Source organism: Rhineura floridana, chromosome 3, assembly GCF_030035675.1.
Source record: "Rhineura floridana isolate rRhiFlo1 chromosome 3, rRhiFlo1.hap2, whole genome shotgun sequence".
Taxonomy (NCBI): Eukaryota; Metazoa; Chordata; class Lepidosauria; order Squamata; family Rhineuridae; genus Rhineura; species Rhineura floridana.
In genome coordinates this window covers 123,596,630-123,620,962 of record NC_084482.1, presented here as the reverse complement: position 1 = coordinate 123,620,962, position 24,333 = coordinate 123,596,630, and the positions used below count along the sequence as shown (strand labels likewise).

The following is a 24,333-nucleotide window of genomic DNA, read 5'->3' as shown; positions in this document are numbered from 1 at the left end:
TTTATTTATTTATTAAATTTATATCCCACCATTCCTCCCAAAGAGACCCCAGGGCAGCAAATAAATAAAGCACTAAAAGCATCTCCAAAATATCTTAAAAACATCTTTAAAAAATCTTTTAAAACATGTTAAAAAACAATTCCAGTATAGATGCAGACTGGGATAAGAGATCTACTTAAAAGGCCTGTTACCTGCGGAAGTGAAAGAAGCGACAGGCTACAGTGGAGTCATCTTGTTCTTGTTCCTTGAACTTCCGGTAGCGTTCCAACCGGCACTCTCGACACTTGTGCAGATGAGGGGCTACATTGATGCAGGAGCCATCTTGGAGGAACGGTTCCCCTGATTGCTTCAGCTTCCTCACCTTACTCATGTCTTTCAGTACAGATTGGCCAACTATGAAGCAAAGTAACAATTGGAGGACGTCAACTGAACTACGGAGGGAAAGGATGCCAAATGCGAAGTGGTACTTATTTAATGTTGACTCATAAAATGTAGCACTACACAGAGGTTAGGTTTGATAGAGATGATGACTGTAGTTGTCTATACTTGACATTTGTGCTCTGGGTATCGTATCTGCATAGGGGCCAAGGCATGTAGGTCTGATCCAGATAACCTTACACGGCAAAAAAGTGCCCAGATCAGGCCTGCATATTCACCTGTCCTTAAGCAAACCTAAAGTGGTATCTAACTAAACCATACTCAGAGGAGACCCATTGAAATTAATGGAGTTCTTGAATCATATTAAATTAGAAGTTTCAAGATGCACTGTAGTACACTCTAAGCAGTCATCTCTGCATTTATATTCAGTTCACACATACATTTCTGCGGGCAATCATGTTGTACTAATTTTGAAGTCTTTAAAATTGGAGAGTAAATATTTTTCTAAAATATGAGGAGTGCAAATTAATCCTTTCCCCAAAAAATAAACTGATAGTGCACACAGACAAATGTAAGAATTTCAGGTTTTTGGTGGTTTTTCCGCCCGACATCTTGCTCTGGCTACATACACAGAGGACAGATTGACAGAAAGACACACATTACATGGCTGACCATACGAAAGACGTGGCAACGCACAACACAAAGTAGCCCATCTTCAGCCTTCCCCAAATAACTCAACCCTTCTTTCAAAGCTGTCACCTTTTAGGGGGGCTGTGCGAGGCCTGCCTTTAGGGGTTTGTTTCCCTTTTCCCTTGCCCATTAGTAGTACAGCATTCCGCTCGCCATTAGGACCCAGTTTCCCAATCAGATGCTCTGGGATTCCCTTCAAACAAGCTTTGGTGTGCAGCTGCTCCTCAGAATCGCTCATATCTGAGAGGTCGCTATTGGTACTAGAATCAGAATCCTGCTTAGATGGCATGCTCCGCTCATCTAGAGAGAACCTTTTCACAGTTTCAAAGGGGTTTTTGTTCTCCAGTGCTAGTTCTGCCTGTGAAGAGAAAAAGCCAGCTGGATGTCTGCCAAACACATTAGAAAAAGTTTTCATAAGAGGATTGTCCTGCTGCCCAGGCCCAACAGATGGCTTTTCTTCTGTTGGACTGGAGGAGAGTGTGGGCATTTCAATAGGTTGTGTCAGGCTTCCAATAGGTGAACTGGAACGGCCATTTCCCAGAGTAGATGAACTCTGAACACCAGTGAAGAGAGTCGAAGTAGGCGCACTGGACAGCATCTTGGAGGAATCAGTCGTTATAAACAAGCTTTTCTTTTTTGCTAAAGAGTCAGTTGAAGTGTGCAAGTCTGGCCAGCCAGAAGCTGCCTTGGAACCAAGAACTGAAGAGGGAGTAGCAGTTGCTCCTGGCTGAGATGAAGAGGCAAAGCCACTGAAAGGACTGAGTTCTGATTTTTCTGAAAATGCCAGAAAAGGATTTGAGGGCTCCTCTCGTGACAATTTTGGGGGTTGCAAAAAGAGATTCTCATGATTTTCTGGAGGTCGAGTACTCATAACATTTCGGGGAAAAGCTGGAGTAAGGGTGGGCATAGACTCTGCTGGCAGTTTCTGGTCCACAGAACTGCCCATCTGAGCCCCAGCTTTAGCTTCTCCTGCAAGACCTTTACCTTTGCAGATGCTAGTACTCAGGCTCTCTGAACTTTTTTTTAACAAGTCTTGACTATTGGGCTCTTCAACCAGATTCTCCGACAAGGCTGTGAAGTAGTTGCTGGAGGGAAGATTCTGGGACATACACTGAAAAAACAAGTTATTTGATAAATCAGAGTCCTTCTGATCCTCATGACCAGTGCGAGTACCAAATGGAAATCCAACAGGTTTCTTCTCTGGAGCCAACACTCCATTGGATTGGCTTTGCTCACTATCAAATATTGCAGGTTGGGAAACAGTTGAGTGTGCCACTCCAAAACCTGAAGAAGCCAACACTGAATTTGGGGAAACCTGAAACAAAATAGGATATCAGCTAGTTATGCTCCTCTCTCAAGATGCAAAATTCTTAACACTTAATATGCCTACTACATTTTCCCCAATGTACTGACTTTGTAGCAGCTCTAAGCAGTTTATTCTATATTAGAAATGTAGTTTGTTGTGCAACAATGGTTGAGACATGAGACACAATCCCCAGATTTTGCAGGCTGCCTGAAGTAATTTAGGCTGACGAGTTTTAAACTTCCAAATCTTTAGATGGGTTTACTGTATCTATGCAAACTTTGCTTCAGAATGCTAAGAATGTATATAATGGAAAAGAAAAACAAATGGTTCAATATTTTCATCTCAATTTCTGAAATGTTACTCTAAAATGCCAACATACATACTGAAATAGCAATTCTGAAATTATTTATTGCTCCCACTAGGATGCGCTCTTATGGTCCCTGGGAGAGTGTCCCAGGGCTAGGATTGTGCAGCTCTTCCTCTCTGTGGCCTAAGAGGGAGATTGAGGGGTGGCACTGAAGGTAACTCATGGAGGCATCCTCCACACAAGTTATGGAAAACTCCACAGCTGTCCTACTCTGTCAGTGCTCAACAGACAAGCCAAAAGGGGAAATTTCAGGGATGTATTGGGGACGGATTGGGGAGCCCAACATGTCCCTGAAACAGGAAACAAGTACATCGGCCCTGAGACTGGTGTAGTTATCTTCCCTCCCAATGGTCCCAACGGGAGGAAAAATCCTTTAAAAAAATCCTCTAGAAGAGGAAAAAATGAGGAATGACACTTCCCCCCTTCCGAAATCCCAGCAGGGCTTTGGATTGGGCACTTTGTCTGCCTTTGAGTCTCCCTCCCCTGAGCAAGTAGAGTTGCTTTGCCTATCTGTAAAAGATTAGATTATAAAGAAACCGCTCTCTTGAAAGTGTATATTGCCATATTTTTTCCCCAGGAGCTTCCCCTCTTATAGTTGTATACATCACTTCCAGGAAAAAATGATTTTAAGAAGAATAAAGAAACACTAAACTGGCGGCTTTGAATTCTAGTTTTATTTATATGAAAGCCAGTATCCTTCTGCTAAGGTATAAAGATAGATGGGAATGTACTGCACACTGAATACAATACAAAATTATACCAGTTCACAAGTCTGCTTTCTTAGTATTCCACATCTCAATAGATGGATACATCTATTGCAACAGGGAAAGATCTCAATATTCCTGTGTTTTTTAATTGTACTTCTGTACAAATCCTTAACATGGCTATTATAAGGGTTACAATAAGATAATGTACACAAGGTGTTTTGAACATAACAAGGTGCTTTATGCATGCTAGATATCACTAGTATGCTGGTGGTAAACAACTTACCTCTCCCTGGGCCTGCAGGTGGCCTGCTTTCTGTTTTTCTTGTCCAGTAACTGCTGACAGGTCAGTATCAGATATCCGCACAGTAGCTGGTGTTGGCCCAGCTGTAGCAATTACTGCAGGGGCAGCCACCTGGCCTTGGTTGGCCTGCTCTAACGATTTTGCCATCTCTTGGCTACTACCTCCACTCAGCAATGCCTGGGAAGTAGGTGAAGAAAAAGAAGTGAAGGGCACAGGTGGGTCCCCACCCACTGGTTCATCCTGGACCACAAGAGTTCGGCCATTCTCCTTGGTGTATGTGGCAAAACGAATACTGCGATTAACTTGAGGAACAAATGGAGGAAGTTGCTTGGCCCTGGGATCCAGAGTCATGTCACTGCCAATGCTTCCTTTCCAAGCTCCCCTATTTGCCTCAGCTCCATCATTCCCATTACTATCCACTTCACCCTTCTCCTTTAGCTTCTTTGTAGCATGATCACACCCAGTATCAGAGGAATTTTTTCTCCTTCGTCCATCTTTCCCTTCCACACTTTCTCTCTTCTTTTTTCCTTTTGACGATTTAGCTGCTTTTAGAGAACCACCCTATAGGAAATAAAAAGCAAAGATCACAATGAAGAGCCAGCCAAAATAATTATCCTTATCTAAATCCAAAAGTTTTGAAGAAACCTGGACCTTCAACAAATTTCACACTGCTTTAAACATTAGGCGTTTAGGTCAAGGTATCATTAGCATGCTGATGATATCTAGCTCTATTTCTCTGCAACATGCAAATCAGGAGAAGTCATGGAAGCCCTGGACCTGTGTCTGGACTCAGTTGTGGACTGGATGAGGGTCAAAAAATGAGTTGAATCCAGGTAAGAGGGAGGTGTAGTGAGTGAGTGGATCCCAAATCAGGTAATTAGTCAATTGCTGGCTTTGGATGGGGTTGTACTCCTCCTGAAAAAGCAGATTTGTAGTCTTTGGGTGCTCCTGGATGTATTGCTGTCACCAGAGGCCCAGATGAACTCAATGGCTAGGAGTGCCTTTTACCAGCTGTGGCTAGTAAGACAGCTCTGGCTGTTTCTGGACCAAGATACCCTTACTACTGTTCATGTGCTGGTATTCTCTAAGTGGATTATGGCAACATGGGGTTATTCCCGAGGCTGGTCAGAAGCTGTAGCTAATGCAAAATGCAGCAGCTTGACTGCTCACTAGAGCAGAATATCGCTGTAATGTACACCACTGCTGAAAGAATTGCACTGGCTGTCAATTAGCTACCAGCCAAAGATCAAGGCACTGTTACTGGTGTGCAAAGCCCTATACTGGGGGTGGGGACCCTCTGGCCTCCATGCAAATCATGGGCCTTTGGGGGCTCCTATTTGGTCCCCGAGGCCATTTCTTCCAAACACACCCACCAGCTGATGTCACTAGTGCCTGGTTGTATTCAGGGCAGGGAACAAGATCATGTAGCCAAAGCACCAGAATTTAATTGCTGCTCACCAGCTGAGCAGGGATTAAAGTCCTTGTGCGCATGAGCTACTTCAGAGACTCTTTTGCAAAGGCTTCAAGACAGCTCCTATGCTCCCATTTGCTCAAGCGTGGGGGCTGTCTTGAAAGTCTTTTCCAAGCCTCCCCACACTACTTTTAAGTCTCCACTATCGAAGAGTTAAACGATGGGACTTGCAAAAGCATTTTCCAAGTCTTCCCCCTCCCCCTTTAAGTTCCTAATCACAAAGAATTAAGGGACGCACAAGGGATTTTGATAGGTCAGTAACCCTGCCTGCCAGCCAATCATGTGTCATCACAATGATATCCCTGCCCATTCGTCAAATTTGGCCCACAAGGCAGATCCTAATAAGGATCTGGCCCGTGGAGCCAAAAAGGTTCTCCACCCCTGCCCTATACAGCTTAGGACCAGAATCATCTCACCCCTATATACTCACTGCATTTTGCAGGAGATAAGCCTCCTACAGATACCGTCTCATCGGGAGGTTGTTTCTGTACAACGTCGAAATCAAGCCTTTAGTGTGGTGGCATGAACTCTTTGGAACTCCCTCCCATTACATATCGCAGGCACTATCACTATTATGTTTTTTGGCACCTACTGAGGACCTTCCTTTTCCAGCAAGCCTTTTAAGTGGAGATATTTATCTGAGTCTGCAATGGACTTGAAATTGTTTTTTTAGATGTTTTCATTGTTGATGTAATTGTTAAAATCACTTTAGGATGTTTTATAGAAAGTGATTCATACATAAAATGACACTTTTAAAATAATCATTGAGCAGTATAAGAGGCTGTCTAAAACTAATTCAGACTCATTCATTTACAGCACAATCCTTTGCATACTTACTCATTCATGAGCCCCTTGAGTTCAGTGGAGTTTACTCGGCTTAAGTGAGTAATGGACTGCAGCCTGAATTAATCAAGTCAAACTAAATATCACTATGAAAATATATAAGCTCATTTAAGCTATCATAATAGGATAAACATTTTCTTTGAGATCAGATCTTTAAAACAATGTTATCACAAATGTCATGACCTGGTGCAACACAGAATGTATACCTCGTTCAGAGCAGAGGTGTCCATCACTACGTGAATCAGTCGGGGATCCACTGACTTGATTTCGCCAGTCTGGTTTTTGTGTAGTGAACAAGTTGGGGGGGGGTGGAGAGGAAAGACAAAGTCAATATTAAAGAGTTGTAATATACTGATCATAAAGCAGCTTCATATTATATACTGATTAAGCCAGTCTGGACATAATATGAAACCATGATTTAGTGTTTATGTGCGTGAGCTGCAGTGAGCTTTGGACTTGTGTTTCCCCCTCCCCACCTTTAGCATGTGCCAGGAAGAAAGGGGGACTGGAAACATCCACTTCCAGTTTTAAACTAATCAGAGATCCCTCTTAAGTCCAAGCTCAGGGTCCTCTGGTTTATTTAAACTATGGTCAGAGAACAAGCCAGGATCATAAATTACACTTTAAGCTTACTTGGTTTGTTTAAACTCTAGCTATTTCCAAGTTCAGGGGTATTGGTGAACATGGGTTAGTTTAAAACTGAAAGTGGAAGCTTTCTATTATCATCTTGCACACAAAAGATAAGGAGAAGGGAGCGGGGAGCGCACAAGCGCAGGGCTTGCCATGACTCGGGTACATAATGCTAACCTGTAATTGAGCATGAAGTCTAAATTGAGCATGAAGACCTATCCCAGTCTGTGTCTGTTAGAATTGCTTAATGTGTTTTTTAATACTGTTTTTAACCCTTTTTAAAATTGGTTTTTTTAATGTTTTTAACACTGTTTCATTTTAATGTATTTTAAGATCTGTTTTTATGATGTTTTAAAGTGTTTTTAGCGCTTTGTTTGCCGCCCTGGGCTCCTGCTGGAAGGGTGGGATACAAATTAAATAATAAATAAATAAATGGGCCTACTGCAAGAACCCAAATGAGCTTCTGAAAAAGAGGAACTCTGAAGGAGGACATTCAAGAAATGCCACAAACAATAAAGATTTTCCCAAGTTAATGAACATAGCACATACACTTGAGTAGTAAGACTTTAAGGATGAAAATATTCAACTTTCATATCCTTTGGCTTCATGAACATCCTTAGCAATAGTCTTCAAATAAGTAAGCTGCCAAGAGGTTTTGGAAGACATTTTTCATTATTTGTTCATGGTGCTTTCACCACAGCAAGTTGGATCCAAAGAACCATGAGTAGAAGGTAAATAGCCACTATCGCTGTCCCTCAAATGCATATGCAAGAGTTTACACGGTGCTCTAGTAGGTAGGTTCGATAGCAATATTCGCGCTCTTCTCTTTGGATTTAGTTTCAAGTAATAACGTGTAAGACAGCCTTTCCAAGAGCAGAAGACACTTTCACATACAAGATGTCTCAATCCAGTTCATTGTGATAAGGAAAACTATATAATGTGCTCAGAGAAGCACAAAAGCAACTAACTGTACAAATCATTTCTTAATTTGCATAATTTACTCTAATTGCCATATCTGGACTTTTAGAAATTTAAGAAGTTTAGAATATCTGGAAAAAAGTAATGAGGACAGGAAATCAAGGATACACCTAGAGTACAAAAGGCCACACCTCCTCCGGCAACAGGCTATTGGGTCATCTGGCTCTGTATTGTCTACAATGACTGGCAGAGACTCTCAAAGATTTAAGCCATACCTGGCCCTACCTGGAGATGCCAGGGATTGAACCTGGGATCTTCTGCATGATGCTCTACCCCTCAGCTACAGCCCTTTATGCTGCTCAAGATCCTTGTGGCTTCAAGCCAGTATACTTTCAGTTTTTACTATGAATTTTCTAGCTAGAAGCTGCTTTAAAAATAAAATAAAATATGGGATGCATATTGTTAGAAAGCCAAGTTCTGACCTGCACAGTGAATGCCATGCATATACACCCTGGCTATTTTCTCTCTACACCATGTGTCTTGGGACAACTGTGTCATGACCAGTACCATTTTTCTTAGGGTCCACAGCAGAGTTGATAAAAACCAACGATCTTTTCAATATATAAGAGTCTAGGTCAAAGATACAACAATGAATACTATACAACTTCTAATTATATTCTATGAATATGTTAATAGCAGCTTATGGAGCTGGAAGATAACCTGATCAGTCCCTATCCTGCAGGCAGTGTACATGAAATGCACACTCACTCACTCTTTCTGGGCCTTGCCTCTCTCTTAAGTACAAAGAGAGGGGTCAGTGAATAGAGAATTTGGTGAGATGGAGTAGATCTGAACAAGGAGGAGACTACTGAAATAGTAATCCAGTTCTTAACAATAAGTACTTTCTTCTGTTGGTGTAGAGAGAATTTTTTCTTCCTTTGGACTAATTCATTCTAAATTAAGAAATAAGCTGGGAACTGAACAAGCAACAAAGGTTGTATTTCTTTTCCAGACAATGAACAAGAAAGACAGAAGTGAAGAAGAAGAAGACTGAGTTAACTGTCCCACCCAATACTTTCTCATGTTGACTTGGTTGAATTGTCTAAATTTTATTTTTAAAAGAACTTTATATTTATCTAAAACTGAAATAGTTAACCATTCAAAAATCCATGTGCATGTTTTGTTAATGTTGTTGTTTGTTGAAGAAGAAAACTAACCAGAAGAATAAACAATCTTATTAGTACAATGTAAAAGCCTGATTGGTGGTGGTGATTCTGGTACATCATGACAATAATCATGGTTAATTGAACAGTTGGAGCTGGTTCATCTCCTGACCGACTTCACAAGTTCATTCTGCTTTAGTACTAAAATGACCAAATTATCATCCCATTTTTTGATGAAAATTAATCTGAAAACAATTCAGAATAATTGCTTAGTGTGCACCTGCCTTCTAATGAAAACTACATCTCTGAATATGTATTAAGGTTATATGAAACAAAAATGTAGTTCTACTAAATGATGATTAAATAGAATCTTCCTCACTGGTGATTTATGGGTTGCTTGTTCACCATTACCACCACCTCCTTGCAAAGCTAATTTTTTGTGTGCTCAGACCCTAAATCTCATCAGTAAATCCTCTAGATGCTCACTGTTCTTCCTGCATTTAAGTACTATATGCACAATTACATGTTGCAAATCATACCACTGAACTTAATTGTTTAATTAATATAAGGGTGGATCAAGAGATCCCATAAGCAGTGTTCCAGTTATGATATGTTTATTATTTACTAACTGTTTAAATCACCCTTAACCATAGGAACCAAGGTGGACTACAACAATATAAAAATCCAGTATTAAAATATGCTCATAGAAGCCGTGATGATTTCAGCCTCTTGAAAATTTGCTGTAGGACATTCAGGAACAGCATGGAAGATGGCACAGAAGGAAGAGGGAACTGGTAAAAATTGCCTGTGTTCCCTGAGCAGGCATCTCTGTTGGACTGCAGCCTGTTCTGTTCATGAAAGGACTCCTCTGGATCTCAATCTCAAGTTAAAAACCATTAAGCCAACCAGAAAATAAATATACAAAGAAAAGGTAGCTGTGCTGGTCATAGGAAAAAATGAAAAAGAGTATTAGGATAAGTCCTTTATTAGGCCAACCAAAATATCACAAAATAGTGTGCAAGCTGCTTTCAAGTTCTCCAGAATTCTTCAGCTGGCTAGATAGTAAACAAAGTAAGGGGTGAGGAAAAAAATATTGGCTGATAGTAATGCCATGAGTCTGCATCTAGTGAGAGTCTTAAGACAAAATTATAATTTGGAAGGAGTTAGCAGAAATTCAAATGAAGCCTTTTAAGGGCTTTTAGGCGTGCTGGAAACAAATGTTAACATGGCTGACTCGCCATTTCTATAAGCAGGAAAACTGCCTGCTATCCAAGCCCATCTCCATCCTTATGTGAAACACACAGGCTCTTTCATAGGTAGAAAACAGAAATAAACAGAAATAAGGCAGCATTTGTCTTAATATGGTTTGAGAATAGCAGTGATTTCACTGCCCACCTAAAAGTCACCAAGGATGAAGCTAGTCTAACCTCTCTAAGGAGTGAATTCTGTAACTGGGGTGATGCCACAGATGAGGGCCTGTCTCACATTCCCACAGACCAAACCTCTTGTGGTGGTGGAATAGATGACAAGACCTGTGACTGAAATTATGTAATTTCCCCCATAATTTATCTAATTTTAATTTTATATACATTTGAATGGTTGTAAAAATGATGTTGGCAAAATATGGAACTCTTTAATGGGGACATGAAAAAAGAGGCTGGGACCCTAAGGTGAGGGGAGTGAAAATTAACGCAAGAGGGCAGAAAGGCAGGGGGTGATGTTTGTACTTTGAAAATCACTAAGATGTTCCACCGAGATTGCTTCTTTTGGCTGCAACTATAAAGGACAGAATTTGCTTACATGCTGAAAACTGTCAGGGTCCTACTCGAGCTGAAAGTGCCTAGATTAAATCCCACACTCGACACAATATAGCTAAGAATACGTAAATAAGAGACCCTAGCTTAACAAAGTGAGGAAATCATGCTTTAAAAAAAACACACAAGAAGAGCTCCAGACCTCAGTCAAAACCACTTCCATCAGCCGGGTGATAGGATCTTGACAGCTCACAACAGCAGAGACCCAGCTGTTTTCTTCCTCTGGCTGGTACACCTTCACTCTTTGACCTTGGACACTGCAAGGACCTGGAAAAAAGTTCCACACAAGAGTTCTACATCAGTCAAATTGGTGTCATTGCACCAAGAATTAAAAGTCAGCATGGTTTGAAAGCTTTGGTCTCTTAAAGTAACACACAATATTTTATTAAGACTTTTTGTGGGACAAAGGATAATGGAAGTAGCCACCACAGTATTGTGGGGTTTTGTGTCTTTATTTACATGTGAATTTCTAAAATTCCGGTAAAACACTGAGAGGTTTTTATTTGAGTTTGCTTAGTCATACAGGAAATAAATAACTTAAGCTCTAACTTCCTAACAAACTCTTTATGTTTTCACATATACATGTTGGCAAATTTTATGTGTAAAAAACCAGCATCTGCTTGCAGGGTTAAAATCCCTGCTTGGCCATAAAGCTCACTGGGTGACCTTGGGCCAGTCACCGTCTCTCAGCCCAACCTACCTCATAGGATTGTTGTGAGGATAAAATTGGAAGGTGGAGGACCATGTTTGTATGTCAACCTGAGGTCCTTGGAGGAGAGTTGGGATAGAAATGTAATTAATAAATAAATATCCATGATTACCCCATGAGCTGAATGGATGCACTTGGATAACCTATACTGAATTTATTTATTAAATATACAGCCCTCCTTTCCACCCTAAGTGCCCAAGGTACAAGCTAAAAACTAAATATATACAGTTAGAACCATATATCCAAAATATATGCAATGAGCAGATAAAAACAGAAGCAAATAAAACAAGTGTAGCCAGCTGAATAAAAAAACAGAAGCAGGAAAACACTCACAGTCAGGCTACAGATCTGTCTGAACAAGGACTCCACCTGCCAGCAAAAGGCCAAACAATAGGCTAGATAGTTCTTTCTAGGAAGGCTGTTCCAGGATTTGGGTACAGTCACTGAAGAGACGCTCTCTTACATCCCCACCAAACACAACTGACATTGTCAGAAGGGTCTCTCCTAAATAACTTTATGCCCAGGCAGGTCTTTTAGGCAACTCATTCCAAGCCATTTAAGGCTTTAGAATTCATGACTAGCACTCTGAACTGTGCCAAGAAACAAACTGAAAGCCGTTACAGCTGTTTCAACAAGGGAGTTGCATGCTTCTGATCAGTAACCCTGATCAATGCTCTGCCCACAGCATTCTGGATCAACTGATGCTTCAAAGCACTTTTCCAAGGTGGCCCCATATAGAGCATTATTATAATAATCTGAACAGGATGCAAGCAGGGGTGTGTGTTACAACAGCCAGATCTGTGTTTCAAAGGAACAGATGCAGGTGGTGCACCAGCCTTAGATGTGTGAAAGCACTCCTAGCCACGGTCAGCATTTTAACATCCAGACTCAAACCTGGATCCAGGAGCTCATCCAAGCTACAAACCTGAAATTTCAAGATGAATGCTACACCAAGTCCAAGGCAGGTTGAACTCTATTCCCTAATCTGCCATCCTACTATGCAAGAACATCTGTCACTGTCTCAATTAAGCTTCAATTGCTTTCATCCAGCTCATTGCCAGCATGAACTCATTTCCTAAAACAGTAGCACCCTGCTCCAAGTCATCCACAACAAAGCTTGAATTGGGGAACCTGAAACATAACAGACATTTGAAAAAGCCAGAACAGGTCTTAGGTTCTTAAGAAGCAGCTGTAAACAGAATTGAATTTTCAGGACAACCAATTTGTTTTTAAAAAAAGTAAAGCCAGCTGGTCTTACCTCTGCTAAATATCTCCTGAAGCTTCTGATCATTGATCAATGCGTTGACAGCTTCCCTCAATGTCGGCTGCTGTTGGAGAATTTGGTTCTGATTTTCTGTTGCCATCTGCCAACAAATATTTTTAATATGAAATAGCTGGTCAGGAAATGGGCAAAAGCATAATTATATTGCCTCGATTGTTAAGATTTCTTTGTCCCCCTTTTCTTGATGTGCTTTCTCCATAATGATAGGAATAAAGTTGTAATCCACTCAGGCATATTCAAATGATTCATATATATTTTCTGACAAACACAGCTGTGGGCAAAAGTACAACTACTGCAAGATGCATTTATTTCTAAATGTTTATCCTGTATTTACATCTTTACTCAGGGTCTGATCTATACGAGGTAACAGCAAGTGTACTCTGACTCTTTTTCTACAGCACACAGCCCTGCAAACCCCAAAACAACTGCATTCCATAATGCAGGATTTTAAAGCCAGCTAGTCTTACCTCTGCTATCTCCTGAAGTATTTTTATTTCCATAGTGAAAAGCAACTTGCCCAGATTCATGGCATACAGAATAGACTTTTCAAGCACAACATAATGTGAGTACTCCTGACTGTCAGTTACCTCACCACAAACTATGAAGACCCAAAGTTAAGCTTAGTGCATTTAATTGTTTTTCAGCTGATTAGTACTAAAGCGCCTCAAACTCGTGTTTGAAGAACTACTTTAGGCATAACAAGATGGGATTTCTACATGCCCTTGCTTTCTTTGCAGATCCTCATGCTATATGGCAAACTACTTTTTGAACTTTCCCCCAATTTCAAAAAACATATACCATGTAGCATGGTGACTGATAACTGAGAAATGTAAGCCTGAAGTCCTCTTGGACAAATTAGTTGTGTGCTTTTCTGGATCTCATTTAGTAAGTATTTTGCCTATTTACTGCCTTTCTTCCATTTTTGCTGATGGTATGTTAGAGGAGGCAGCTAAAGGGAGAGAATTCCAGCATCATATTTCAAAAATCACAACAAATGAAGTCTGTACCTTTAGTTCCAGAGCACTGCTAATTTACCTGGAAAAGACGTAGTCCACTGGCATCAGACAGGAATCTCAAGTCTCGGTCTACAAGAGACTCTACTGGAACCACAGAACCTAAACCAAGCTTATCTACTAAAGGAGTGAAAGTCTGTGAATGAGAAAAGAAAAATGAAAACCTGAACATAGAAGGTAGCACACTTATTTGTTAAAAGTGCCTAGTATAATAAACATTTCCTCATTCTTTTTACCCTCCCTAGGAGCTTCCCAAATAAACGATAAAGAAAAAGCCTTACTCAAGTATCTGCTGAAAGGAACTAAATAACTTTCTAGCCAAATAAAAGAGAAAACATAGTTCATTGTAGATCTACTGCACAAGCACTTGGCCCACCCTGACTTTCCTTGAGCTTATTTTGTAACTTGAGGGTCAATATATACTGCATTCCAAGCAAGTCTTCAAGCCAAAAACTACCTAACACGATTTCATTCAGCTGGATAAAAATCCTCAGGTTTAGTTTAATTTTACAGGTTTCAGAAAATGTTGATGCCCAATTGAGTATATTTCCACAGTAGCCTAAATATGAATTTCAAGTAAGAAAGAAACTAGGCCTTGAAATCATAATAGATTTAACCCACCATTCATACTATAAGGATTGCTTCTGACTGAGAGTAAGAAGCCCAGTGAAGGTACTCACCAGTGCTGGCCAATGTCCAACTGACACTCTAGTTCCCTGAAGCAGAACTGGGTCATTTCTAGGGACCCAAACCAGAGACCCTTCCAGCATCAAAACAATCACTTCTTCAGCATGAACTTTCACCCAAGCATGCTGCTTCCAACTGCACCGGTCAAATTCCACAAATATCTGCAAGAGATCCCAGAATGGGTTCTTTCAAACACATGTGGGCAAAGTCACACTAGTTAGTCAGCAAAATGCTTGTCTTGAACAAGGGACTACAAATATCAGCTTGGTTTACCAGCTAAGCCTCTATCTGTCCTCACTACCAGTTTTACCCCTATTCCTACCCCCCCTCTTCTGGCATATACAGAAAGCTTCTGGAAGAGGCCAGAGTGTCTACAGTCTGAGCTGCAGTATATATAGAGAGAAGAAAAAGCCAAGGATTCCTTTGCTCCCCCCCCAAAAAAAACACCTTTTCCTGCGTGCCGCAGGGGTGACAGGCCTGAGACAGAGGAAGAGACTTGTCTGTGTGCAGGCAGGTATGCATAAGGTAAGAAACAATGGGAGAAGTGCCTGTCTTTCCTTCCTTATGCAAACCAATGTAAGTGCAAGTAAAATTCCTACCTATCATTCAAGCCCTCTGTGATTGTTAAGAGCTGGAGGGAGAATCAACAACTTTCTGACTCGCAGAAAACTTTGGAGAATGATAGAAAAAGTGGGGAAACCCTCAGGTGTTTTCCCTCTTGACCAGCAAAACAGGAAAGACTTTGCATCTTCCCTCAGATCCTCTAGAAAACATGAAGGGCTGGAAGGAGATGCAGGTGGGGGCTTGTAGAAGTCTTTAGTGAAGGTGCCTTCGACTCTTTCTGTCCTTTTCCAAAGATTTCTGCAAGTAAGAGACCCCATTGCTATGTGTTGTGAAACAGTGAAGGCAGAGATGGGGTTTTCTGTTAGTTGCAGGAAGCTTTGGAGAAGGGGAGAAACAGGTATACTGGCCATTTCTTCAGGTATACTGGCCATTTCTTATCAGAACTGGTCCATTAATGAGAGCCTGTCATTAGTGCCATTTTTCACCAAGCACTGAGAAAATTTTGATGCCCAATTCAGGAAAAAAAAACAGATTACTGGAGCTAGCGCTCCTGCTTGCTTTGCTCGCCCATCCCGCCTACCATCACCAAAGCCCCCAACCCCCAGGCCACAAAAACCCCCATGAGCCACCAAAGTCCCCCCCCAGGTTGCCAAAGCCCCACACACTCCCACACTCAGGCACCCCCCCACACACAGGGAATCTCTCTCTGTCTCACACAGACACACACTCTCCCTTGCCACCCCCACCCCACTGCCCTCCCCCTAGCTACTGCCACCCCACAGACACCGACATTCCCCACCCTTACCCGCTTGCCTCAGCTGTTGGGGCGCCCCCTCCTACCCACCCCCTCCTACCCACCCAGGCCACAGCGTCCCCACCAGCCGTGGCCTTCATCTCCCCTTGCATGGCCTCCGTTGCCAGACAGACCATCCATTCACCCAGTAGTTTTTGCCGCCGCCACAATGTGTCCCTGCTGTCATGCCATGTGACATTAAAAAATGAGCAGGCCAAGCAGTTGCTGGAAAAAGAACATTTTAATACGGTGGCCAAAGAGACAGAGGGCAAGATTGATTCCCTAGGCAGGGAGTCCCACAGCTTAGGCTCTCCCCCACATCCAACCAGTTGCACTCCAGCTGCCAACAGGACACAAAGAAGATCTTAAAAACTAACTGAACTATGGACTGTAAGCCTTCTGAAAAGAAGCCTTCTGAAAAGGGATTGTCCTCTTGTATAATGTACCATGTACATTGATAGCCCTTATTAAATATTTACCTATACTCTAAGCCAGACGTTAACAAAAGATTTGACAACAATTGCACATTCTTTTATTTTTACCAAATAATGACAAGGTGTGCTATGCATATAAATGATACCAAGTCTACTAGAAATATTTTTACTAAAATAATTTAGCCTATGTAATAATACTCAGACCACTCTCCATTATAAATCATGGTAATCTGCAAGCTTGGACATACCTACTAAATCATAATCTCTCAACCTAGTGTTTTCCAGATGTTTTCGATTACCACTCCCACCAACCCCAGCCAGCACAACTGTAAAAGGTGTTACAGGGGATTATAAATTCCTACACAGGGAGAGGAGTATGGGACCTTTCATAATTTGGACTCCAGGATGAGGTAGAGGAGCCCTCAGAGGCTGACTGTAACCAATCTGCAAAACACTTTGTGCCCCAAATCACTCATATCCTCTTTTCACATAAAAACATACACAGACCAAGTTCTAACAAACATAGAAAAGCTGCTTCATGCCACCTCATACCTACTCAGTCTAGCACCTCTATGTTGACTACACCGATTTGCACCATTTTTCTAGGTTTTCAGACAGGAGTCTTTCCCATCCAAGGGACTAAACCTGAGATCTTCTGCAGGCTAAGCATGTATGCGGTCACTGAACTATGGCCATTCACCAATCAACACTCCAACACGGGCAGAAACTGTGCTAGTGCTCTCTACTGCTCTTTCTTATTCAGCTTGCATGGATACCTTTCCGTTTGTTCAGCATGAAAATGTGGACAAGAAGCTCGAAGGGATGAGGTCAGTCATGTGTGTGCTTAACCTTGATCTTCCTGGAAAATTCAGTCAGACTAGGACTTTTAATCTGGATGGCAGAGGCTATAAATTCCTGAGACCTATTCCATTGGTACTGAAATAGGAAGTTGTGCACCCTTCTAGCCAGAAAAACAACATTTGGATGCCTCAGAGGTGGTGACATACAGGTATTCTGAGAGGTAGTTCCAAACTTACATAGCAGAAAGGGAGAAAGTCAAGAGTCTTCCAAAGGAGCAGGAAACCTTTGGACAGCGGTGGAGCTGGACAAGTGAGGATCATTGGCAAATATGTATCAGGCAACAAGAGGGATAGCTTTGAAAGCACAAGGAGCTTGTTCTGAATACAGGGACAGGAAGCCTGTGTAGGCATTTAAGAAGTATCATAGGATCAAATGAATTTGGCAATGTATTGAATATGTAAGTAAAAGAAGAGAGAGGAATAAAGATAAAGCTAAGACAGGTGGATAAGAAAAGCATACAAAGGTAGGAAGGCTTGGGTAGGAAGATGGGAAGTTCAGTCTTGGATGTATTAACTTTGAGATAAAGCATCCAAGCAGAAATATCACAGAGGCAATTGAAGATGTGGGATTGGAATAAGAGGGGCAAGTTCAGGGAAAGAGGGAGAGCTGGGTATCATCTCTGCATAGATGGCATTGATAAATAGGTGGTATTTAAAATGGTATTTTAAAAAGGTGGTATTTACTGATGTAGTATTGTATGTCTAATTGCCAAGTCCCACCCCTTCCAGCCATCTTAAGTGGGTTTTTCCTTGAAACACATAACTGTGTCCTAAATTTGTGCCTCCGCTTTCATTCTGTGTTGAGTTTTCCACCTTCCCTTGCCCCGCTAAAAACTGGAGTGGGGTTGAAAACTTGAAACTTGCGCCCTGAATGAATGTATGAAATTTCATTCCAATCATGGTCAACTACACTATTGCACTTCTTACAAACAAACTTATGAAAGAGAACCTAATGGTTCAGTTAAACACAACAGCTCACTATGCTTTAACTAATATAACAATCGTAGTAACAGCAATTAGGTTTTAAGTTTCACTACTTCTGAAGATGGAAATATAAGAGCTTATGGAGTTAATGTAATCAGGAGGCACCATGCCACATTTATCAACTGAATTACTGCTGTATGTCCATTTTCTAAATACCTGCATGCAATTTCTTTGATGTAGCCCCTTCTCTCACCCACCTCATCTTCCAAAACAGTTACCACCAAGGAAAGTCTGGACAGTTTTTAAAAGCCATAAGTTAAGTAATTTCAGCTTTTGCAACTATTGTAAATCACTTGCAACAAGATTTTTCAAATTTAATGTAGGGATGGGGAACTTGTGGCCATCCAGATACCATTTAACCACAGCTCCCATCACCCCCAGCCAACATGGCCAATGGTTACGGATAATGATAGTTTTAGTCCAACAACATCTGTAGGGCCAAAGGTTCCCTACCTCTGATTTAACAAGCATGTAAGATAAGAATGCAAATTTAACACCTCCAAATTGCTCTTAGAAGCACAGTTCTAAATACATTGGAATCACTGTGCAATTTCCCCCGTCAAGAAAAATCAATTTCAGATCTGGAGAAACTTAAGCTCTCTCTGAAAAAAGTGTATCTGTAAAAGCTATATTCGTACTACACTTTTAATCAATATACTCATATATGCATAGCTCTTGAGACAAACACAAAATGAAGCACAATTAATAGCAATATCTATTATGCCACCTAGATATGGTAATGACAAATTAAGCTAACTATATGATCTACTGATACTCAGTACTATACAGTCAAAATTAGATTTAAAAAAAGAAATGATAAATACAGAAAGTGATTACATTTTATAGAATTCCTGTAGAAGTTTTGTTAGAACTATCAGACTGCTTTGTGTGCCTGTTGCTATTTCTGCTGCATTATGAATAAATGTGGACCATTATCTGATGTACTATTCATCAACACTTCTCATAACAAGTAACTAACCTTAAAGAGTTTACAAAACATCATTCAGCAGAAAATGCCACACACACAAAAAGAATGCATGCAATAATAAAACATGAATAAACAGGATGACATAAAAATCCAATTGCAGATGAAAGTGATCCAAAGAGATTATTGGATCACTAGTCATTTAAGATGTTTTACAGCAGTTAAGTATTAAATAATGGAGTATTCTTTACTTTTCAGCTGATGTTTTACATTTCTACTTTAATGGGTCTACCAAAGATCAGCATATTGATCATGGCTTAGTTGCCTGTGGAGAGTGTTAACAGGGCATAATTTTTCTACTTTTTCTTGGTAAGTGGAATGAGAAAAACAGATGGAATGATCAAGTATAAAAATATAGTAAGGAAGTCAAAAAGTATCTGAAGCATTAATGGTGTTTATGGCTTTGGTGAAGTCATCATATGACAGCTTTAGGAAGTCTCATAGAAAACCTATAGTATCATTAAGCAAAAATCTAAGAGTAGATAGTGAGCGTGTATAACACACATGTACTGGCATTAACTAAGACAGAAATTAGGGGTTAGATGTGGCACATATCTATACCCATTCTACTCTTGGTCCATTTTTAAAGATTTAGAAATTGTATGTATGATATAAAGTTTTAGACCAAACTCAGTAGGATAAGATGGTATTCATCATTTATCCAATGAACTTCAAATATTAAACAACTGAATTAGTAACTGGCATGTAATTTACCTCTAAAAGCAACCTCTCTATATTAGTTTTGAACACATCAATTTTAAGAAAATCTTCCAGAAAAGATATGGAAGCTACAATTATCAATATAAAAATCAATGGGTGAGAAACATAGTTTACACCCCTTGCTAAGACAAACCACAGCTTAGCATGAACAGGCACGCTCCTGGTTTAGCATGTCTCCCGAACAATGGTTTAACTCTCTCAAGACTACCCATGAGCTGTAACCAAGTTTTGTCCTATGGTTTACAGTTTGTGATTTGTCTGGGAGAGCTAAACCATGAGCCCAAGGTTCAGAGGACAAGGGAAGACAAACCATGGCTGTTACTAAAATACCCAAGAATATTAACAAATTCAAGGTGGCATATCTTCATCTAAATATTGCCTAAATATTCAACATTCAGAATGTCTTCATTTATGTTCAGCACACCCATATAACTCCAGCAGACTAGTGGACTAGAACACAATAATTAGTTTGATCTATAGCACTGGCTCTTCCATCTGATTTTGACTGGTTCATGAACTTTCCCCTCTTCAAAATGCATGACTAAATCCTGGCAAAATTAATACATCTATTTTAGTTACCCATGAGCAACTGACAAAGCAGATTATTGTGTCCCCATTATTATTAGCTAGAAATAAGCCAGAATCTTTCCGACTAAGATCTGTTCGCACAGAACACAAGTCAGTTAGTGAGGAAGAAAACTAGCCATGGGCATCCAAGTTTAGTTAGCACCTCTTTGTTTACCAGATATTACAAGTACAATGCAGCATTAAGAACTGACATACTGAAGCAATTAAACATTTGTTCTAGCTGAACTTGTCTTCTAACTGCAGTAGGCCAAAGCCTAAAAATCATTCATCAACAGGGCAAAAAAGCAGTACACTGTCTTAAATCTACTGCCTATTCATTTCAATCAATAACTAAAGTTCTTGCACTTGAGATTGTATTTTCCTTGCACTTTCCATACTACACATGATTTTTAAAAATATCTATCATGTCTCCTCAAAGAGTCCTTTTTCTAACTTAAAAAGTCCCAAGCATTTTAACCTTTCCCCCCCTTAAATAATTCGTCGTATCACTTTAGCTGCCATTTCATTTATATTTTTCACTTTGACTACAACTTTTTTTGAAGTATGTTATTCCATTCACTTTATATTATATACTATATACTTCTGTAAGGGATGTTTGCTGTCTTATTTATTTATATATATTTATATATCCCGCCCTTCCTCCCAGCAGGAGCCCAGAACTGTCTTCTGGAGAATTGTGCTGCATTTTCCCACAGGCATATCACACCAATAAAGGATTTGGGTGGTGATGTCTCCCATAGCTAATTTAGCAATACAGAAATAAAAAAGGAGGCAAGAAGCATCTTCAAGGGGGAAGAACCAAGTCTCACAGGGGATGATCACACTTTTGGGCTAACAACTGTCAATGTGGATCTACAGTACAGCCATACTTGGAATATGGTGTACAGTTGTAGTTGCTGCATCAAAAGGATATCGTAGAGCTAAAAAAGGTTCAGAAAAAGTCAACTGAAAAGATCAGGGGCTGGAGCAAAAAACCCTACAAGGAAAGGTTACAGTATTTGGGTTATTTAGCTTTAAAAAAGTTGAATGAGTGCATTACAGAAGTGTATAAAATTATGCATGAATGGATAAAGTGGGCAGAGATCCCCCCCACTTATTAATATTAGAACCCAGGGCATCCACTTAAATTGAACTGTGGGAGATTAACAGGAAAAAACCAAAGTATTTCTTCACACAAACTACAGAATTTACTTCCACAAGATGTGGATGGTCACCAACTTGGCTTTAAAGGGGAATTAGACAAAGTCATAGAGGATAAGGCTATCAAGGACTACTGGTCATAATGGCTATATGCTACCTCCAGGATCAGAAGCAGCATATTTTTGAATACAGTTGCTGGAAAGAGCAGCAGAAGAGGGTTATTTCTCTCATGTCCTGCTTGTGGACTTCCCATAACCATGGGTCACTACAGAAATAGGATACTGGTCTAAATATTATTATTATTAGATTTATATCCCGCCCTTGCTCCCAGCAGGAGCCCAGGGCGGCAAACAAAAGCACCAAAAACATTAAAACATCATAAAAATAAACTTTAAAAAACATTAAAAAAAAATCTTCAAAAATGTAACTTAAAAAAAGGTTTAAAAACATCTCTCAGGAATCTTTTTTTTTAAACTCCCAAGCAATTACATGCAACTAATTAAACGTTTTCAGGTTTTTCCCGTTAGGTTAATCTATTCTGAAGTGATCTGCACCCTGCTTATTAACATTTAGATTTGTTTGTCATCCTATGGTTCTGTCATCCAGATGGGAAAGATCATTCTCCAGGTCTTCAGTGTATTTTGTTTCTGCATAATTAAGCCACCTTAAATTTTGTAAGTCAGGATCATCTGTCAGAATAACTCTTCATTGTTTTAAGGCCTGGATAAACTCTCTCAATGGCCTATCCTTATTTTAGAATATCAGAACAGGATAATATTGTGTTAGCAGTAGGTTTCGCAGTAGCATGACACAAATAAATACAAATAAATAGTTGCTACATAGTTATTTGGAACACTACTTCTTTAGGCTGTCTACACCTACTGCACTTGCAAGAAGCTGAAGTACCTTGAACCTTGGAAGTCATGACCTAAGTGGTGTGGATATGGGATTCTTGCCTACTGAGGCATTGATTGCTGCGATTTACAGACAAGAGGGGCATAATCATAATAGCAACAACACTGAACTGATACCCAGAATCAACAATGGCTTCAGTTCAATTACACAACATATATATTCCATAGAAGTTTGCATATAATTAAAAAATAAATGTACAAGTTCCCGCCTTCCCTATTTGAAACACTTGGGGCCCCAAATCAGATACTGTGTGGGAACATTTTTTAAATTTAGATTATCCCTTCGCTGTGATCCAGCTAGCAAGATATATAGAGCATAACATACCAAAGTCTGCTTACAAGATTGTGCTTCCAAAACTCATCTTAGACACTTCTGTATTAAAGTAAATACAAGTAACAATCTCAACAACTAAAAAACAGTACAATCTTAAAGTACAGAATCCAAGCTAAATAACACAAAATGTTTAAAGACCCCAGACTCCAAACGCATTGCAGCTAGAGAAATGGTACCATCGTAAAGAGGTTTGTAGCACCATACTCGAAACTGCGGTAAACATTCTCTAACAAGAGAGCGTAATATACCTCTCTATCTCCCTTCAGTACAACCACCCTCACATCCGCCGAGATAAACGGGACTCGGGTATACCACGCACTGTTTCACAAGGTAAAAAAGAAGGATCCGCCATAAATGCGGCACCCGAAACCCGAGATCAAACGCAACAAGAGATCCCGCTGCGGCCGCAGGAGTTGCCACTCGATAAGAAAGAGGAAGAAGAAGGAAGAACAGGACGAGTTATCTCGGCCAAAGAAGGAAAGTATATAAACCCCTCCCCCCTCCTCCAGAGTCCAAGCAGCAGCTCAGCAACACCCCACCCCATACACATACACACACACGCTCCCCACACATGCCAAGGGAATGAGCCGGCCACCCACCCTACACCCCACCACAGGGAGGGGGCTCACCGCTAAGTCTTGGGGCACGGCCCCGCTCATTGCCCGCACGGTCCCGCTCCTCCAGGCCCGGGAGGGCAGTGCAGGCCCAGGCTCCGTTGCCTCACCCTCGCCCGGCCCGGCTACCAGCAGCAGCAGAAGTCGCTTCCCCACCGGGGAGGCCGCCGTGTCCGCCATCCCCGCCGGCCAGAAGCCGCCTCTGTCGCGTCTTCCGAGTCCAACGGCCGCCGCCAGAGACACCGAGCGAGCGACAGCCCTGCGCTGGGCCCCCCTAACACAGCCCGCCTTGATCCCGGCGTGCCCCGCGACAGCCAGACCCTCCCGTTTCGAGTTCCCAGCGTGCACTTCGCGCACCCTTATTTATTTACTTCTTCGCTCCCGGCATGCACTACAGTCGTTACGTTCTTGTCTTGTGCGTCTGTTACTTGCTTCGCGATAGAGGGCAGTGTAAGGGACTCATTTGGTAGGCTCCATTGCACGCTGCAGGGTATCTTCTCCCCTCACATGTTAAACATCACACTTGATTGAACATAGAGAAGGAACCTTCATTAAGTAAAGTTGAATTACCATACACTATTCCTTGGTTGAACTGCGCTACAAAAGAGTTGCCTTTCTCCATTTAGACTTACTCCGGGGCCTGCTTAACCGGCACTTTCATTGCCAAGGCCACCGCCTAGAATCATAATGAGCGAAGGAGTTTTCTCCAACTAAAATTATAAATCATTTCAGTATACTAAAACACGGAAATGTTGAGCGAATTCTTATTGCAATTATACAAATACGATCCCACAGAATCCCCTACTTTTTCCTTGTTAAAGATGGCTATTTCTCTTATCATTTTTGACACCGCCTGTAGAGGTTTTCTACTACAAATAAGTTTTTCTATCTTTCCCTTCAAAGAGAATTTTGGCTTCTGAAGGTAGTACTATACTAAGTTCAATGCACGTTGTGAAATACATCTTTGTTGCTATTGGAATTTTTCATTCAACTAAGGTAACTGAACAAAGTAACTGACAACTAGGCTAGGCCAGTTTTCTGTCACCAACTGAAAAATGCTACATTTAAGGACAATAGTTGCAGACTACTGGATTTGCAGGTTGTCATTTACAATGTACAAACGG

The 24,333-nt window shown here is 40.8% G+C and overlaps 1 protein-coding gene across 4 annotated transcripts in view; it reads right to left on the bottom strand.

Annotated features, from left to right (window-relative positions):
* The window catches only part of KDM3B (lysine demethylase 3B), a 51,037-nt gene extending 27,480 nt beyond the window's left edge, over window positions 1-23,557 (bottom strand). For 2 of the 4 annotated variants that reach the window (XM_061617705.1, XM_061617706.1), the window contains exons 1-9: window positions 23,225-23,557; window positions 14,273-14,464; window positions 13,615-13,728; window positions 12,556-12,661; window positions 10,731-10,855; window positions 6,270-6,338; window positions 3,732-4,310; window positions 1,138-2,383; window positions 192-393 (exon numbers count right to left, since the gene is read on the bottom strand). In XM_061617705.1, the coding sequence (XP_061473689.1) occupies window positions 192-393; window positions 1,138-2,383; window positions 3,732-4,310; window positions 6,270-6,338; window positions 10,731-10,855; window positions 12,556-12,661; window positions 13,615-13,728; window positions 14,273-14,464; window positions 23,225-23,389 (2,798 nt within the window). In that variant the 5' untranslated portion in view covers window positions 23,390-23,557. The remainder of the gene's footprint in view (window positions 1-191; window positions 394-1,137; window positions 2,384-3,731; window positions 4,311-6,269; window positions 6,339-10,730; window positions 10,856-12,555; window positions 12,662-13,614; window positions 13,729-14,272; window positions 14,465-23,224) is intronic. The other 2 variants (XM_061617707.1, XM_061617708.1) reach the window with 1 other exon arrangement.
* Window positions 23,558-24,333: the final 776 nt, after the last annotated feature.